Below are 19131 nucleotides of genomic sequence, written 5' to 3' on the forward strand. Positions count from 1 at the left end.
GATAAGTATTATTTATTTATTTGATTATTTGCCACACCTGCAGCATGGGAGGTTCCAGAGCCAGGGAGAGAACCTGTGCCACAGTGGCAACCCAAGCCACAGGAGTGACAACCCAGATCCTTAACGTGCTGTGCCACCAGGCAACTCCAAATCAGTAGTCTTTTAGATGATGCCCCCAAATAATCTGGTGTATCTTACTCTACTTTTCAGACTATGGATGACCTGAGTTCAAAAAGAAAGTAACTCCAGGTAAAAAAGCAATTAGCCCTTAACTGTTTGGCAGTATATCACATCATTACCTTTTCCAACATATGGTCAAAAACAGGGAGCCTGGCAGACCTGACGTACCCTTACGTTTCCTTAATTGACTGATACAAGTATTACAGTAATCCTCTAGTAATGCCTTTGACTGTATAGACTAAGATCCAAGATAGGTTTTCCGAGGAAAGTCTGAATTTTTTTTTTTTTTTTGTCTTTTTGCCTTTCCAAGGGCCGCTTCCCGTGGCATATGGAGGTTCCCAGGCTAGAGGTCGAATCGGAGCTGTAGCTGCTGGCCTATGCCAGAGCCACAGCAATGCCAGATCTGAGCCACGCCTGCAACCTACACCACAGCTCACGGCAACGCTGGATCCTTACCCCACTGAGCAAGGCCAGGGATCGAACTTGCAACCTCATGGTTCCTAGTTGGATTCGTTAACCGCTGCGCCACGACGGGAACTCCAAAAGTCTGAATTTTGAAGTCTGTACCAGGAGGCACACTGGTGGTGCCCAGTGACAGTGAGTGAGGGAATGAATGAATGCATGCATGACAGATTCCAACACAGTAACTTTTATTCTCCCAGAGTATTTAAACTCCTATTAAATTGCTAACCTGTAGTGGCAGTGGTGGGTCCATCAATATTAGTAATAACGATGACAGTATTATGTGTCCTCCTCAAGAGTGCTTACAATTGATAGGGGTAGAGTAGGATAATTAAATAGTTTAGACCACCTCTCAGAGTATTGACAACAAAAACAAAAATAAACAAATGGGACCTAATCAAACTTCAAAGTTTCTGCACAGCAAAGGAAACCCTAAACAACACAAAAAGACAACCCACAGAATGGGAGAAAATCTTTGCAAGTGAATCGACTGACAGAGGATTAATCTCCAAAATCTATAAACAACTTCTGCAGCTCCATACCAAAAAAACAAACAAGCCTATCAAAAAATGGGCAGAAGATCTAAACAGACAGTTCTCCAGAGAAGACATACAGATGGCCAAGAAACACATGAAAAGATGTTCAACATCACTCATTATTAGAGAGATGCAAATCAAAACCACTATGAGGTACCACCTTACACCAGCCAGAATGTCCATCATCCAAAAGTCTATAAACAATAAATGCTGGAGAGGGTGTGGAGAGAAGGGAACCCCATTACACTGTTGGTGGGATTGTAAATTGGTGCAACCACTGTGGAAAGCAGTATGGAGATGCCTCAGAAAACTAAATATAGAACTACCATTTGATCCAGCAATCCCACTCCAGGGCATCTGCCCAGAGAAAACCACAACTCGCAAAGACACATGTACTCCAATGTTCATTGCAGCACTATTTACAATAGCTAAAACATGGAAACAACCTAAATGTCCATCAACAGAGGAGGGAATCAAAAAGATGTGGTACATATACACAATGGAATATTACTCAGCCATTAAAAAGAACGAAATACCAGCATTTTTCGCAACACAGATGGACCTAGAAACTATCATGCTAAGTGAAGTCAGTCATACAATGAGACACCAACATCCAATGCTTTCACTGACATGCAGAATCTGAAAAAAGGACAGACTGAATTTCCTTGCAGAAGAGATGCTGACTCACAGACATTGAAAAACTTATGGTCTCCGGAGGAGACAGTTTGGGGGGTGGGGGATGTGCTTGGGCTGTGGGATGGAAATCCTGTGAAATCAGATTGTGATGATCATTATACAACTACAGATGTGATAAATTCATTTGAGTAATACAAAAAAATTTAAAAAAATAAATAAATAGTTTAGAAACCCCACTAGGGGATTAAAGACAAAGGGAATAGTGACTTTAAGGGAGTTTGAGAGACTGTTGTAAACTAACGACCACTCAAGGAAAGAATCCAGTAATTTAGCTATAATCTACACTGCCTTGAAGGAAGACCAGGTGCATCTAAGCTCCAGGCATCCCCAAGCCACAAACCCTGATAGTTCAAACACAAGACAATAGATAATGGTCTTGCTACATGAAGTCAGGGAGTTAATGGTCCTTGAAGAGTAGCATTTCTGCATGTCACCAAGATAGGAATATAGGTGAAAGGGGTCCTTATACAGAAACCTGTGATGAATTACCATATTTTAGTATCTGTCAACACCTTTTGCTAATAGACATGGCTTAAATAGTGCCACGACAGTCCCACTTAAACCATATAGGGTCAAAGGAGAAATTTAATGACGTAAGCCTTGACATCCACCCAAAATGAGGCAGATTGTGCTCTTCTCCCCTCCCCACTTTTTCTTTGATTATAAAAATGTGGCCCTTTTGTTCTCAGGGCTGTGCTCCCGTGCCTGCCTGCTTGTGTCTCTCACAAGCATCCTATGCTAATAAACTCACTCTCTGCCTATCAATTTGCTTCACGCTGAATTTTTCTGAGGAGACGAAAGAACCTGAGCTTCAGTAAGTGGTTGAAACCTCAGGTGAGAGGTTTCAATTAAATGAAGTGGGTTCAGGTCCCCTCTCCTAACTCAGGGACCAGAGGTTCAAGTCCATACAAGAAGGAGTGCAGTTTCACTATGTGCCAAGCAATATCTAGGTGCTTTATAGATTTTAATACATTTAAACCTCATAACAACTGTATGATGCAGGTGTAACTGTTGTCAGAATGTTGCTACCAGAATCCGTGTTCTTGTTCATGGAGCCAAAAAATGAACTTGGTGAACACAGAGGCAGCAAGCAAGCAAGTCTTTTTGTTTGTTTGTTTTTATTTTTTAGGGCCATACTTGTGGTGTACGGAGGTTCCCAGGCTAGGGGTCCAATTGGAGCTGCAGCTGCTGGCCTATACCACAGCCACACAACATGGGATCCGAGCCATGTCTGCGACCGACACCACAACTCACGGCAACACCGGATCTTTAACCCACTGAGCAAGGCCAGGAATCGAACCCGAGTTATCATGGATACTAGTCGGATTGGTTAACCACTGAGCCACAATAGGAACTCCGAAAAAGTCTTTATTACAGGAAAGCAAATAGCCCCCAGCACAGACACTGGGAGGGGGAGGAAAAGTTCCCCTTTCTATCGTTCTATGGAGGTTTTTATCTCTTAAAGACACGAGTACCAACGTGGGGCCCAGATACCAGTTCCTTTTCCCACTGGCCTTGCTGGTTTACCTGTATCGGGCCTTGTCCAATAGGGACTTTAGAGTCAGGGATGCTCTGTAAGTTTTATGGTCCTTTTGGTCTTCTTTCCCCTAGACTTAAGAGTTGCTATTCTTTAGTTTATTTTTGTCTTTTTGACATTTTCCTGGGCCCCTCCCATGGCATATGGAGGTTCCCAGGCTAGGAGTCGAACTGGAGCCGTAGCCGCTGGTCTACACCACAGCCACAGTGACGCGGGACCCAAGCCGTGTCTACAACCTACACCACAACTCACAGCAATGCCGGATCCTTAACCCACTGCGCAAGGCCAGGGATCGAACCCGCCACCTCGTGGTTCCTAGTCAGATTCGTTAACCACTGAGCCACGGACGGGAACTCCTCCAAGAGTCGCCACTCTTTACATTCTTTTGCTAACAGTCAAATGTATGGGTCAGGGGTTAAATTCCCACCGTGACGTAAAACAAATGTACTTTCAATAGTTAATCTTCCAACAAGCAAGGCCTGTTTGTCTGGATTAGTTTTTACAAATCTTGAACCAAGGACATTAATCAGCGAATATATCGAAGCCCCTGTTTCTACACTAACTACCTGAATTATCTGTGTTTTAGCAATGAGGAAACCAAGGCACCTGCTCAAGGACAGAGTGAACCAGTGTCAGTCGTGGGATCTGGACCTCGGCTCACACGTTCACACCTTCACCAGTAGGCCACATAAGCCTCTCCGGTTCCACTCACCAGGCCCAGGAGCGGTTTTCGGGTGGACTGGCGGTCTGTGGTTTTCCTCTCAAACGGCCTCTTGGTGGCAGGAAGGGACTCTGGGAAGAAGGTGAAAACCTGGAGCTGCTGCAGGACCCTGCTGTGCTCCTCGTGGAAGACGGCAATCAGGTTCCCCTCCCTGCCGGTGACTTTGAGCAACTGGAGTCCACGCACGGGGAAGAGAAGAGACGGAGAAAAAAGAACACGTGTGAATGATCCCAGAACTGATGCGGTCTCAGGAAACCTCCTCGAGCCCAGCTGCTGTGGCTCAGAGAGCCACCAACACCGCAGCCCAGGGCCCGCAGGTCAAGCTGGCGGCTCTCTGCGATCACTCAGGGTGGAAAAGAGCCACAGGTTCCGCAGCACCATGAAGGGACCAAGAATTCTGACACGGTTAATCGACCTAGTTTAATAACGTCTCTGACAACCCCGCTGTGCGCGCCCAGAAAAACTTCGGGAGAACTTCGGGGATGACGTTCCCCCCTGGGGAAGGCGGGGGCTCACCGAGAGCAGCGGCTTCAGCTGCTCCAGCGCCTGGCGCACGAAGTCGCAGTGGGCCTCGGCATAGCCGTGCACACAGTTGCTGAAGAGGCCCTGTGCGTACTGGTGGAACTTCGGCAGCTCGTCCAGCAGCTGGGCGTTCAGGGCCTCGTAGTTGTTCCGGGCCGACTGCAGCTCCTCCAGAGTCTTCTTGTCCTTCAGCTTCTCTGCCCGTTCTGTGCAGTTATAGAAGTCCAGAAGCTTGTCAAAGCGTTTCTGCACCAGCTTGTGGGGCCCTGTGAACATGCTCAGTAACTGATTCAGGGGAGAGATGACCAGCCGCTCTGTCCTCTCCTTCTGCGGGGATGAGAAAGGCACCGTGCTCAGTGTCCTGTATTTGTCATTCACCAAACACTCTTCCAGTGCATTTTGTTATGTGCTGTGCCACCCGCTTTGCTCCTAGTGCTCAAGCTAAACCCCTGCAGATCCCACAGTGCTCTGCCTATGTAAACACATGTTCCATAAAGCTTCTCGCCCAGCAATCTGCACACACCAAAGATACATATGCATAGTGGATAACAAATGCTAAAGCACATACATTACCATGATATTTGCATTATAACCAGACATGACCATCTGGTATCACTTCTTATCTGCACTGCCTACACACATATATATTCAGTATAACTTGCTTGAATTTAACTTGAGATTCAGTTGTTACCTTCACCCATCATATATCTCTTCTTTTATTTTATGGCCGCACTCGTGGCATACGGAATGTGGCTGGGGACTGAATCCAAGACAAAGCTGCAAACTCTGCAGCAACGCTGTATCCTTTAACCTACGCCTCTGCAGCAACCTGAGCTGCTGCAGTCAAATTCTTAACCCATTACACCATGGCGGGAACTGCCATCATACCTGTTCTAATCATAACTACTAATGATATCTGTATTCACACTTTTCAAAGGATTTTTTCTCTTCTTCCTAGAAGGACAGACATTGAGGGTACAGTAGTGACACATAAAGAACTTAAACAGGTACTTAGTAAATTTTTTTTTTTTCCTTTCAGGGCCGCACCTGCGGCACACGGAGGTTCCCAGGCTAGGGAGTTGTAGCTGCTGGCCTACACCACAGCCACAGCAATGCGGGCTCTGAGCTGAGTCTGCGACCTATGCCACAGCTCGAGGCAATGCTGGATCCTTAACCCACTAATCGAGGCCAGGAATCAAACCCACCACCTCACGGTTCCTCATCAGATTCGTTTCCGCTGCACGATGACAGGAACTCCTTAATAAATTATTTTTAATAAGGTGCTACTATTAGAACACCTGCAAGTTCCCCAAATGTGCATGTTTTCTTCAGCTTCAAGCCATGCAGAGATCTCCAGGAAACTATCAAATCCCACCTATTTTTATTTGGGATCAAACAATTCCATATACATCCATTTAGAATTTCTCAAGCAATTTGGCCTGTAGTACTTTCTTTATATTGTGCCATCTCAAGGATCAATTTAACCTCTTATCTATCCCCAAATATTCCTTTTTAAGTTATTAGTCCTTTAGTTGTCATCTTTTGATCAGTTATCAATAGTGAGGCCAGATCAAATGTCCTGTTCTTCCTTTGTCCCCTAAAACTGGGCTGATCACAAACTATAAAAATCTACCTGCATACATATAGGTCCTACCTGTCCTTTAAACTGATTGAAATTCATTTTTTTTTTTTTTGTCTTTTCTAGGGCCGCACCTGCGGCATATGGAGGTTTCCAGGTTAGGGGTCCAATCAGAGCTACAGCTGCCAGCCTACACCACAGCCACAGCAACTTGGGATCTGAGCCACATCTGCAACCTACACCACAGCCCATGGCAAGGCAGGATCCTTAATCCACTGAGCAAGGCCAGGGATCGAACCCGCAACCTCATAGTTCCTAGTCGGATTCATTAACCACTGAGCCACGTGGGAACTCCAGAATATAAAATCTTGAAAGGAACTAAGCTAGAGGACACTAGTAGTCCTGGTCTCCACGGAGTTGACTTTGCCCTGTGCTGGCTGTTAGAGAGAACCCCAGGAAGAGGACCAACCTGTGGAAAGCGGGCTGAAGAAAGAGTCACTTACAAAATGTGTGAAGAGCTGGTCACTGATGTAGCGATGCACCTTCTCGAACTGTTCCAGGTCTTTGTGTCCCTTCTCCATGCACACATCCCACATGCTCACGGCGGCCACCACCTTCACACATGCTGATTCCTACAGCCAGTTATCAACAAACACAGGTAAGTCCAGACAGAGTTTCCTAGCCTCCATCATTCATCCTAGACGGCAGTTAGCAGTCAGAAGTGGACGGACCTGCCGTCCAAGGGCTGTCACCCACTGCTAGAGACAAGCCTGTTAAGAGTTGGGGCTCAGGTGTGTACCTGAGACACATTTAGAAAACATGTGGAGGAAACAGTCAAGAGGGAGATATCAAAACTAGAGGAAACTGCAGGGTGAAGTCCTAAGGCAAGGGAACCATACTTGGTAGTTGTCAAATCTCTCACTTTAGGCCAAGGTGCTCTTCAAAAGTCTTAAGCCCTAATTTTCACTTTTTTTTTTGCTTTTTAGGGCCACACTTGGGGCATATGCAAGTTCCCAGGCTAGGGCTTAAACTGGAGCTACAGCTGCCGGCCTATACTACAGCTATAGCAACGTGGGATCCAAGCCTCGTCTGTAACCTATACTGCAGCTCACGGGAACGCCAGATCCCCAATCCACTGAGGGAGGCCAGTGAACCTGCAACCTCATGGGCACTAGTTGGGTTGGGTTCCTTACCACTGAGACACAACAGGAACTCCTCACATTTTTAAAATATGAAGGGAGTTTGCTATTTGAAAGAAGTGTAGGAAGAGGGAACTATATCCAGTCTCTTAGAAGAGACCATGATGGAAGATAATATAAGAAAGGGAATGTATGCCTGAGTCACTTTGCTGTGCAGCAGATATTGGCACAACACTGTAAATCAACTATAATAAAATAAATAAGTAAATAAAAAATAAATAAAAGAAACACAAGAAGCACTTCAAATCAGTGCAGATTACTCAATAAATGACGATGATTATTAGGTACCTAGACAAAAAATAAAAAGTTGGATTGCCACCTCAAACCACATATATTACAGTGAATTCCAGCTAGATCGATGACTTCAATATTCACAAAATGATAAAAGCACTAAAACACATGAATCTTTAAAAAATTATTCTGGAATGGATAAGACCTATTTTTTTTTTTTTCTTTTTGGCCATGCCTGTGAGTTCCCCAGGCCAGGGATTGAACCTGTGCCACAGCAGTAGCAATACCAGATCCTTAACTGCTAGGCCACCAGGGAACTCTGGGAAAAAGACCTTTTAGGAGTTCCCATTGTGGCTCAGTGGTTAATGAATCCGACTAGGAACCATGAGGTTGCAGGTTTGATCCCTGGCCTCGCTCAATGGGTTAAGGATCCAGCGTTGCCGTGAGCTGTGGTATAGGTCGCAGACACAGCTGGGCTGTGGCTTGTGGTGTAGGCCAGTGGCTACAGCTCTGGTTACACCCCTAGCCTGGGAACCTCCATATGCCGCGGGATCGGCCCTAGAAAAGGCAAAAAGACAATAAATAAATAAATAAATAAATAAATAAACAATCTCATTAAAAAAAAAAAAAAAAGACCTTTTAAAGTATGACACAGAATTAAGAAACTATAAAAATTTAGTTAGACTACTCGGAGAAAATATTTTAAGCCAACTCCAAAGTCAACAACCTGGGCAGGGAGATATTTGTAAATCATCACCTCAGATAAAGGGTTATTTTCTCCAACATATACAAAGGTACTACAAGTATATAAGAAAAAGAACAAATCGGTAAATAAGTACCTCCAAATACAAGCAAATCACAGACAAAGAAATATGACTTAAACATACAAAAATATCCTCAACTTCATAATATAAGAAATGTGCATTTAAACTATATTGAGGGGAATCCCGCTGTGGCTCAGTGGAAATGAATCCGACTAGTATCCACGAGGATGCGGGATCAATCCCTGGCCTCGCTATGTGGGTCGGGGATCTGACATGGCTGTGAGCTGTGGTTTAGTCACAGACATGGCTTGAATCTCGCATTGCTGTGGCTGTGGTGTAGGCCAGCAGCTGTAGCTCCAATTTGACCCCTAGCCTAGAAACTTCCATGTGCTGCAGGTGTGGCCCTGAAAAGAGAAAAAAAATAAAAAAACAAAAAATAAAAAACCCCCACTATATTGAAATATAGTGTTTTTTACCTATCTTGCATGCAAAGATAAGACATTTTGATTCTGATAACACTGTTATGTTACAAGGGATTGGGAAACCACTTCATCCATCACTGCTGGGGAGTTTTCGCTGGTTTGATACCTATGAAATTTACACCATCTTATGATTTGGCTCAGAAAATCTAGTACTCTGGCCTTTAGATATACTCAGGTAGATCAGAAAAATGACGGACGTGCAAGGATATATCTTATGCCAATGTTTATATTTTTTTTTTGCAACTACAAACAACTTAAATGCCCATCAATAGGGGACTAGTTAAATATGTTCTGGCACATCTGCAACAATTAAATACTATGCAGTTGTAAAAATAAAACAAAAAAACAAGGCAGCTCTGTGTGTGCAGGTCTGGAATGCCCTCCACAAAATGCAAACCCAAGGTGCTCAACAGCATCTCCCTGATCCCTTCCCATCTCTCTCTCTCAATTTCTCTCACGCTCTCACACACACATCTCTGATAGAAGAATCTGATAAATGGTGTCTGTCTCTATAGGTGACTCGGAGACATGGGGAGGAGACATTATTTTTACTTCTTACTTATCCCTTTGGTATCTTTTGAGTTTTGTACCATTTTACTTAGCTGAACAATAACAATAAATGATTTTTAAAAAAGCAAAGGATCTCTTTTAAAGAAAATAGTTTCACAGCATGAGATTTTCCTATGTGAGGGACAGGGGTATATGGTATACTTATACAGACACTATTCTATTAAACCCAAGAGAAATTACAGATATGAAGAGAAAGGATTCTAGTCCTGGTTCTGACTTCCTGAAGCAAGCAGGGCCGGAGGCAAGAAAGACCTGGGCTCACCTGATCTCCTAGTTCTTCCAACTCTCCACACCTATCCTTGGCTCTAACAACTTTTTATTTATTTATGTATTTATTTATTTTTGCTTTTTAGGGCCACACCCATGGCATATGGAGGTGGCCAGGTTAGGGATCCAATTGGAGCTACAGCTGCCAGCCTATGCCACAGCCACAGCCACAGCCACGCCAGATCCAAGCCACGTCTGCGACCTACACCATAGCTCATGGCAATGCCAGATCCTTAGGATCGAACTGCAACCTCATGGTTCCTAGTCGGATTGTTTCTGCGGCGCCATGATGGGAACTCCCTGCTGTAACAACTTTAGAGACCTCACGTATAGCAACTACAGAAGTTGAAAATGAATATTATTATTAATAGGAAGCACACCTTCAGAAGAACCATTCTCTTTTTCTTTCTTTTTTTTTTTAAATGGCCGCACCTTCAGCATATCGAAGTTCCTGGGCCAGGGACTGAATCCAAGCCACATCTGTGACCTATGCCTCAGGTGTGGCAACGCTGGATCCTGAACCCACTGCGCCAGGCTGGAGATTGAACTGGCGACACCACAGAGGCAAGCCAGATCATTAACCACTGCGCCACAGCAGGCACTCTAAACCAATCTCTTACTATTTGATTTTCAAAATAATTTTGACCAAATGAACAAGTGCTTCTTATATACCTGGATATAGGGGGGAAAAAGGTGATGAAGCGTGAAAGAGAGGCAGGAAAGAGCTATGTCCCTTTACGATGAACACAACAGGGCTGATCTTCTGAACATCGTTCAACTTCTAAATAACCTGTAGGCATCACCAAACAAAGTATGTCATGGCATAATGGTCATCTGGGTTCAGGTTATTCTACATTCATTAAGCAATGCCTGGATGACAGGAGAGAGGACAGAATTGCGCCACATGTGATTCTAACGAGAGCGATGTCTTCACTCACCCGAATATGCTGGAGGTAGAGAGACAGGTCTCGGATAAAAGATTTGATCAATCTTTCTTGCATTCGGAAGTTCTTTTCGGTTTCTTCAAACACTTCATCTTTAATCTGTTCAAAGTCAACAAGTGCTATTAGCAAATTTGGACTCTCCTTTGATCTTATTGGCAAAAGCATCTTTCTTAAAAATGTCTTTTAACTTTTACGCCTTTGAATCACACACAACTGGATGTATACGCCTCCCACAGGTCCTCCTGACTCCACCCGACCCCCTCTGCTCCTGATGGTAGCCCTCTGCCCATCAGACTGCTCTTTTCACCCGTGTTGCCCTGCCTGGCTTGCCCTCCCTTCTCTCTACGTCCAACCTGCCCCCTCCTTTAAGTCTCGGATTAAACCTCTTGCCAACACGAAGCCCAGTCGCACGGCGCTCTCGTTTGCTTAAATACCACAGCCTAAAGAGAACAAGCTGCAAAGCTTAGCGACTGACTTTTCTAGCTGGTATTTTCCACTGATTGTATCACATACACATGGTTCAGTGAACAAAAGTCTGGAGACTTGGGATCTACTCTCAGCACTGTTGATAAACTTTTTCAAATCACTCCAGCCTAAGACTTTAGATTTCCTCGTGTGTGACACATGGTATTGAAGCAGGTGATCTCTTCAATCCCTTCTGGCTTAACAGGTCTACAATTTTAATTTCGTCTCCCCAAGCAGATGATAAGCTCCTTAGGGGCGTCTAAGACCACAGTAATTATTACGCAGTGACCAACATGGCCTCCGAATTTGCCTCTGTGCACAGGGTAAGCAGCTCACCAAGGCTCGGATGGAGGTTTGTGTGGGTGGATTTAAATAAACAGTAGCTGCAGAGCCCTGTATCCACTGGCTGGCAAACACCGGGGGGTGGGGGTGGGGGTGGTGCCAAGAGGGCAATCTTGCCAATTCACACCATGCAGGCTACTCCGTGGAGTCCTGAAAAGCAGCCAAAGGCATGCCAGACCCTCAAGCCCGGGAACCTCACCTGTGGGGCAAAGCCAGTGAGGTGCTTCAGATGGCTGCTAACCCGGTTGGACTTCTTGATGATGGAGTGGATGTTCAGCTTGGAAATTTTCTCCATGAGACTATCTTCATCACCCTTTCGGTACTTGAGGACTGGGGAGTGAGTCAAACGGATGAGTCAGGAAAGCCCTCTTCTGAGCACAGATACAACCCAACTAGAGCCAGTGCTTGTTTTCAATGAGTTTATAACTGAGTCAACAAAATATTAATCCCAATCACCATTCATGGTCAGCTGGGATTCCTGGAGAACAGCAGTGACTGTGCGCAGGCTGGAGAGGAGAGAAACACGGATGGTGGAAGGAAAAAAGCCTAAGATCTGGAGTCAAGGAAACCTCTCACCTCAAAGCCGGGGTCTGTCATTTCATCAAAGTGCACCCTTAAATAAGTCACTTAACTTTGCTGAGCCTCACTTTCCTCTCCAATAAAATGTAGCAAGTAATAGTAACTGTCCTATAAGGCCACCTTAAATGGTCTCATGTACAAATGAGATATTTATACCCAATCACCTCACACACTGAAACTGCACAGGAGTTATTTGATTAACTTATGTGTCACGCATCAGGCCCGGTCTGCAGAAAAGCCTGCAGGTAACAGCAGAATGGTAGTGGGGGCGAAAAGGCACACTTCATTGTTGGAAGAGACGGAAATGACATTGTATGAGAAGACTGGAACCAAGACAAGAGCTAGATGGCCCGAAAGAGTTAACATATAGACATGGGTGACATGGTTGAAGCAGGAGGAAGAGAAAATAATTTTTAGATAAAGTGTGGAGAAAAGTGGAGAGACAAAGAGGTTATACTATATGAACGATTCTTTGAATTACGAATGATAAATCAATTTAGCCTGGTGACGTGCTATATTCATTGAACATTCAAAATCAAAACTTCAACAAGAGAATGGATGAGAGAAAAGAAATGGTTCAGGAATTCCCGTGTGGCTTAGGGGGTTAAGAAGCCACCTAGAGAATGCAGGTTCGATCCCTGGCCTCACTTAGTGGGTTAAGGATCTGGCGCTGCCATGAGCTGTGGTGTAGGTCACAGATGTGGCTTGGATCTGGCATTGCTTTGGCTGTGGTGTAGGTCAGCGGCTACAGCTCCGATTCGACCCCTAGCCTGGGAACTTCCATATGCCACAGGTGCAGCCCTAAAAATAGACCAAAAAAAAAAAAAAGAAAGAAAGGAAGAAAAAGAAATGGTTCGGTTTGTTCTATATTATAAAGAACGAGTGGGTAGTTTGGCAACTGACTACACAGTGTTGGGGGTGGGGGGCAAGGGGGAGAGGGAGGGGTTCAGAGCAGAGAGGCAGGACTAATGGGACCAGAGACAGGGGCAAAAAAAGTCCTAACTTAAGTGGAAGCAGTAAAATAACTAATCAGACATGCACAGCAAACAAACAAAAGCAAGGATTGAAATGGGCTGCCTTCAATGAATGGAGAAGGCAATCTGCCATGCTTGGAGGAACCCCTGTGCTAAGCCATTCTCTAACCCATCCTCATCTCTCTTGGGAAAGATTCTTGTTGCTACAAGATTTATCACAGGCGCCTTATTTCCAGTATTCATAGTTGTGCTTTTATTATTGTCACTGCTTTTTTTCTTTTGTATCACATTTTCCCCAAATTTTATTACCATTTCTTCATCACAGCCATGTTACCTACCATCTGCCTTGTCCATCTCTGGCGCAGTAATTAATTCTTTGAGGAGAAACATTTTCAAGGGCATACCTCCTTCTCAGCAAGTATGCTATTCTTACCCAGGTCCTTTCGACGTTTATATTCATTAATGTTCATGTTGATTTCCTTGACTGCAAGGACTGCGTTGGTTAAAGGCACTTTGTCTGGGTGGGATTCCGGGGTGGCATTCAGCAACTCCATCAGCAGCAGTGGGTAACGCATTACTCTCTGCACAGGTTTGATGAGGAAGGAGCCCAGGTTAATATAATTTGTGCATCCCCTACAAGAGAGGGAAAAACAGAGTTTAGTCAACTGTCAGTAACACAGGGCCTATAGGTAGCAGCTGTTATTCCTAATACAGATCTGTCTTTCACCCTACTTCCCAACTTCATTCATTCATATTTACTAGGCATCCAAGAAATATCAGACATGGTTCTAGGTGCTGAGGATTTAGTAGTGACCCAAAAGAGTCCCTGCCCTGATGGAAAGAGATAGGCAATAAACACATATTATATGAAATGTCATTTGACGCTAAGTGATACAGAAAAAAACACAGCAAGGCAGGTCTACTTGTACATTTCTATCTATAAAGGAAGAAAAATAAAGAAATGAGCTTATGCATCAAGAAGCAAGAACTCACCATTCGTTGTACAGGCTCCTAAGGGCAGTGAGCATGAAAAAGAAGAGACAGTTGATTAGAGAAAATGCTGATGATGATTTTCACATTCCTCTCAGAACATGTTAGTCCAGCTAATGCCTAGTTGGACATTAGTTCAAAAAACACATGGGATAAAAGGGAAATTGTGAATGTCTTTGGTGGCCTACGTAATCTATTAAAAAAAAAATTAGCTCCTAATTTCACTTTGACGTACTTAGGTATATACTATATGCTTACAACCTGCCTCTCTAAGACAGGAGATTCTCAAGAATAAATGAACTTGGTCTTAATATTTGCTCTTGTTTATTTGGACCAAACTATCTTCCCGGCAGCTTCTTACCTGGAAATTCTAACTTAATCCTTTGTTATATGTAGACAGAAGTGATTAAATGGATAAAACCATAAGCAGAAAACTACTTAAGATTTCCATGACATAGAATGGGAAATGGGTAAGTCGCTTAACAGGACCTACGATAACATATGACTTAGTTTTAAAGTAAGGTAGATTCACAGACGTCATGAGAAGTCTAGACAGATACACGAGAATGACTTCCAAAAGGCCCAACTAAAGAGCTATGATGGAAGTGAAGTGCTCAAAACTCCTACTTAAGATCTGCCAAGAAGTCCTGAAGATGCTTCTGGATCTTCTCATCCTTCTCATAGATTTCGAGCAGTGAGATGGCCTCGTCATGATTCTGGCAGTAAACCTTGTATGTTCCTTCAAGCTCATCCCGGTGATCAAGAAACACGGGTCCTTTGAAATATACACAAACATACAGTGTTTCTAGTAACTTTCTTCTCAGCATCCTAAATGTAAGGTATATAACCAAATTTTAACGCCAGATAATCCTATTACAAGAAATTATAGTAAGACCAGCTATCAAATTAATAAGAAATTTTCATGTAACGGCTTAAAATTCTACTTAAAGCAAAATTTAAAAGAACCATGTCATCCATGTATTTACTTTTCACCACACACACACACACACACACAGTCAGTCCCTGAAATAGCCTCCAACCCTTTTTCAGTCATGTAGAATAAGGGATTTGCAAGTACTCTCCAAATAGGTATGTGATCAGAACCTGTAAAGACCCTCAACTTTCTAAGCCCCAGGTAAATCTCCACAGGGATGAAGAGATCCTTCTATAGCAGCAGCTTCCAACCTTTCCTTTGCGCATAAATTAAATACAAAGGCTAGAGGTCAAGTTTACTATATTAACATAGCTATAATAATACAGGAGTTCCTGGTGGCTCAGTGCGTTAAGGCTCTGGCACTGTCACTGCTGTGGCTGGGGTTGCTGCTGTGGCATGGGTTCAGTCCTTGGCTTGGGAACTTCCACATGCTGTGAGCGTGGCCAAAAAAATAAATAAAGTATCTCTATATAAAAAAACTATATTTGTGATAAAAACATGTACTTTTTTCATTGAAGCACTGAGTTGCAAAACATAGCAATAAATCTAATAATCTCTGTAATTTAAAGGTATGATGAGTGACAAGAAACTGGTAACATGGGTTGTTACTGAAATTTTGAGGTATTTGCAAACACCTAATGTGATTGATGAACATGCGACTTCAGCTGGGGACAAAGTCGCAGGTACTGCTAATAACTGTGCGGTTTGTTCCCTATATTCTTTCCTTAAATAAATGCAAAGTTATAAGCAATGAGATCCTGCTGTATAGCCCTGGGAACTATATCTAGTCACTTATGATGGAGGATAATGTGAGAAAAGAATGTGACTGGGTCACCTTGCTGTACAGCAGAAAACTGACAGAACACTGTAAACCAGCTATAAGGGGAAAACCAAAAATCATTAATAAAAAGTAAATAGGAGTTCCCGTCGTGGCGCAGTGGTTAACGAATCCGACTAGGAACCATGAGGTTGCGGGTTCGGTCCCTGCCCTTGCTCAGTGGGTTAACGATCCGGCGTTGCCGTGAGCTGTGGCGTAGGTTGCAGACGAGGCTCGGATCCCTCGTTGCTGTGGCCCTGGTGTAGGCTGGCAGCTACAGCTCCGATTAGACCCCTAGCCTGGGAACCTCCATATGCCGCGGGAGCGGCCCAAGAAATGGCAAAAAGGCAAAAAAAAAAAAAACCCACAAAAAATAAATAAAACTGACATTTTATCATGGAAAAAATAAAATAAAATGCAAAGTTGCAGTTAGAAATTAGTGAAAATAAATTTCTATCCAAATTGAAATCTACCCACAGACCCCCCAGATCTATGCCAGTTGGGCACAGGAACAGTTCCTAAACAAACTTCTCCAGAGCAAGTTCATTTGGGGCAGCTGCCTGAATGTGCTGATCCCCTGACTTGTAAAAATTTCTCTTCCTCTTGCTCTTCTTCCCTCTCTCAGTGTACCTGGTCCTTCCTTCTTCAGCTGTACTACTCCCCAGAAGACAACATCTTCTCATCCTCGGGCTCCTCCCTCAAAATACAACCCTACTTACTGCTTCCGTTGTAACCCTTTTTATTTATTTATTAATTTTTTGTCTTTTTAGGGCTGTGCCTGCGGCACATGGAATTACCAGGCTAGGAGCTAGTTCGAATCGGAGCTACAGGTGCCGGCTTACGCCACAGCCACAGCAACTTGGGATCTGAGCCACGTCTGCGACCTGCACCACAGCTCAAGGCAACACTGGATCCTTAACTCGCTGATCGAGGTCAGGGATCGAACCTGCATCCTCATGGATACTAGTTGGATTCATTTCCACTGAGCCACAAGGGGAACACCCAGGTCTGCTTACTCTTCAACGACACAGGGTCACTTTTCCCTTCTGTTGGATGCTATCATGTGTACAGTGGGATGGCTACAACTGTGGCAATATCCTATCACTATGATTCCAATAAAATAGCAAAGTGATAGGATGTCCCCTCCCACGAGGTACCATGGCTGGTCTGTATGATCACCAGAATGTGGCAGAAGTGATGGTGTGTCACATCCAAGATCAGGTTAGAGAAGACACCGGCTCCCACTGGGAGCTTCCTGTCTTAGATCATTCACTCTGGAAAAAGCCAGCTGCTATGTGGTGGCATCGTGAGGATGGTGAAAAGGCTCACATGGCAAGAAACCAAGGCGTGATGAGCTGAGTCAGCTTTTGGAAGTGGATCCTCTTTTTTTGGTGGGGGGGGGGGCGGTGGCATGTGCCCATGATGTGTGGAAGTCCCTAGGCCAGGGATCGAACCTGCACCACAGCAGCAATTCAAGCCACTACTGCGACAACACTGGATCCTTAACCTGCTGTGCCATAAGGGAACTCCTAGAAGAGGGTCCCCCCCGCTTTTTTTTTTGTCTTTTTAGGGCCGCACCTACGGCACAGAGGTTCCCAGACTAGGGATCCAATCAGAGCTGCTGCTGCCGGCCTATGCCAGAGCCACAGCAACGCCATATCTGAGCTGTGTCTGCAAGCTACACCACAGCTCACGGCAATGCTGGATCCTTAACCCATTGAGCAAGGCCGGGGATCGAACCCACAACCTCACGGTTCCCAGTCGGATTCGTTTCTGCTATGCCACGATGGGAACTCCTGGAAATGGATCCTTAATTGAGCTCCAGATGACAGTAGCCCAGATAAAAGCTTGACTCCAACCTCATAAGAGACCCCTGAGCCAGAATCACCTAGCTAAGCCACTCCCAGATTCCTGAACCACAGCAACAGTGACCTAACAGCTTTCTTGTTTCAAGACACTAAATTTTAATATAGTTTTCTACCCAGCAATAGATAACTAACACAATTCCTTTGCTTATAAGAAACAGAAATAGTTTTTTTCAAATATTTTTGACAATGGCCCATGTAAATAAATACATTTAAAAATCAGGACTCCATATACATACACATATAATTGAAATAAAGGTCTCAAAAAAAATCGTACCATTTGACAATAAAAACTTCTTCTGGAGTTCCTGTCGTGGCACAGTGGTTAACAAATCTGACTAGGAACCATGAGGTTGCAGGTTTGATCCCTGGCCTTGCTCAGTGGGTTAAGGATCCAACATTGCTGTGAGCTGTGGTGTAGGTAGCAGACGTGGCTCGGATCCCGCGTTGCTGTGGCTCTGGCACAAGCTGACGGCTACAGCTCCGATAAGACCCCTAGTGTGGGAGCCTCCATAAGCCGTGGGAGCGGCCCTAGAAAAGGCAAAAAGACACACACACACACAAATTTCTTCTATTGCAAGCACCCTTTATCACCTTGAAGTAGGTAAAAGTAGAAACAGGGGGCCAAATAACCTCTGAACTAAGCACCTGAAATTTTATTTTTCTAGCAAAACTACTCAGTACCAGCTAAGCCCTTCTCCCTTGCCTCCTACCTATGAAGTTGAAAAAACAAAACAAAACAAACAAAACACACACACAACCCGCTTTTGAAACAATGGCAGGAGCTCATACCTACAGCATCGCTGATTTCCAGATCAGCCAACAATTGCTTCGAGACCTTAATCACCATCTGCATATTTCCAAAAAGCCCCTCAAAATCAATGTTTGGTATCTGAAAAAGGAAAACAAAACATGAACATGCATGGACATAAAATGAATGGCACATCATTCACATTAGAAACATCTCTAAGGATGACACCAAAATTGCTCAGGATCTTCACTCACTCTCATGACGTTTCCAAAACAGGAACATCTAACATTATCTTTAGTGACACCCTTTGTCCTTAACCCAACTATTCTCTGCTCCCGCTGCCCCTACAACCATAGTAAAAAGGCTGTAGAACCAGTTTGGTCTATAATTGTCCTAGGATACAAATTCCACCCAGTACCCAAAATCTGATGGCACCACCCACTTCCTAGAGAAGTTCTTGGGAGTGACTGCTCCAGACCCAAGCCGAGGCCAGGTGGTCAAGTGACAAGCAACAAGACTGTAAGTCCCTGGATACTGTTAACCTTCCCCCCACCCGCCCATCTCAGTATCTAAGGGACTGCCTAGCATATACCCATTAGTAAGAGTATCTGGAACAAACCTCATACCATCAGGTGCTACAGCCAGGTAACCCACCAGCCCCAGGCTACATATTATTGCATGGCCTTCCCACTAAAGTGACAATCCCAGACTCACTGGAACTGTT

At 44.3% G+C, this 19131-nt stretch overlaps 1 protein-coding gene across 2 annotated transcripts in view; it reads right to left on the minus strand.

The window, feature by feature from the left end:
* The window catches only part of DNMBP (dynamin binding protein), a 125595-nt gene that overhangs the window by 10657 nt on the left and 95807 nt on the right, over window positions 1-19131 (minus strand). For both annotated transcript variants that reach the window (XM_047760121.1, XM_047760122.1), the window contains 9 exons: window positions 18449-18548; window positions 14668-14815; window positions 14044-14061; window positions 13484-13683; window positions 11697-11827; window positions 10685-10789; window positions 6737-6865; window positions 4649-4981; window positions 4124-4303 (listed from right to left, as the gene is read on the minus strand). In XM_047760121.1, coding sequence (XP_047616077.1) covers window positions 4124-4303; window positions 4649-4981; window positions 6737-6865; window positions 10685-10789; window positions 11697-11827; window positions 13484-13683; window positions 14044-14061; window positions 14668-14815; window positions 18449-18548 — 1344 coding nt within the window. The remainder of the gene's footprint in view (window positions 1-4123; window positions 4304-4648; window positions 4982-6736; window positions 6866-10684; window positions 10790-11696; window positions 11828-13483; window positions 13684-14043; window positions 14062-14667; window positions 14816-18448; window positions 18549-19131) is intronic.

This window comes from Phacochoerus africanus, chromosome 15 (genome assembly GCF_016906955.1).
Source record: "Phacochoerus africanus isolate WHEZ1 chromosome 15, ROS_Pafr_v1, whole genome shotgun sequence".
Taxonomy (NCBI): domain Eukaryota; kingdom Metazoa; phylum Chordata; class Mammalia; order Artiodactyla; family Suidae; genus Phacochoerus; species Phacochoerus africanus.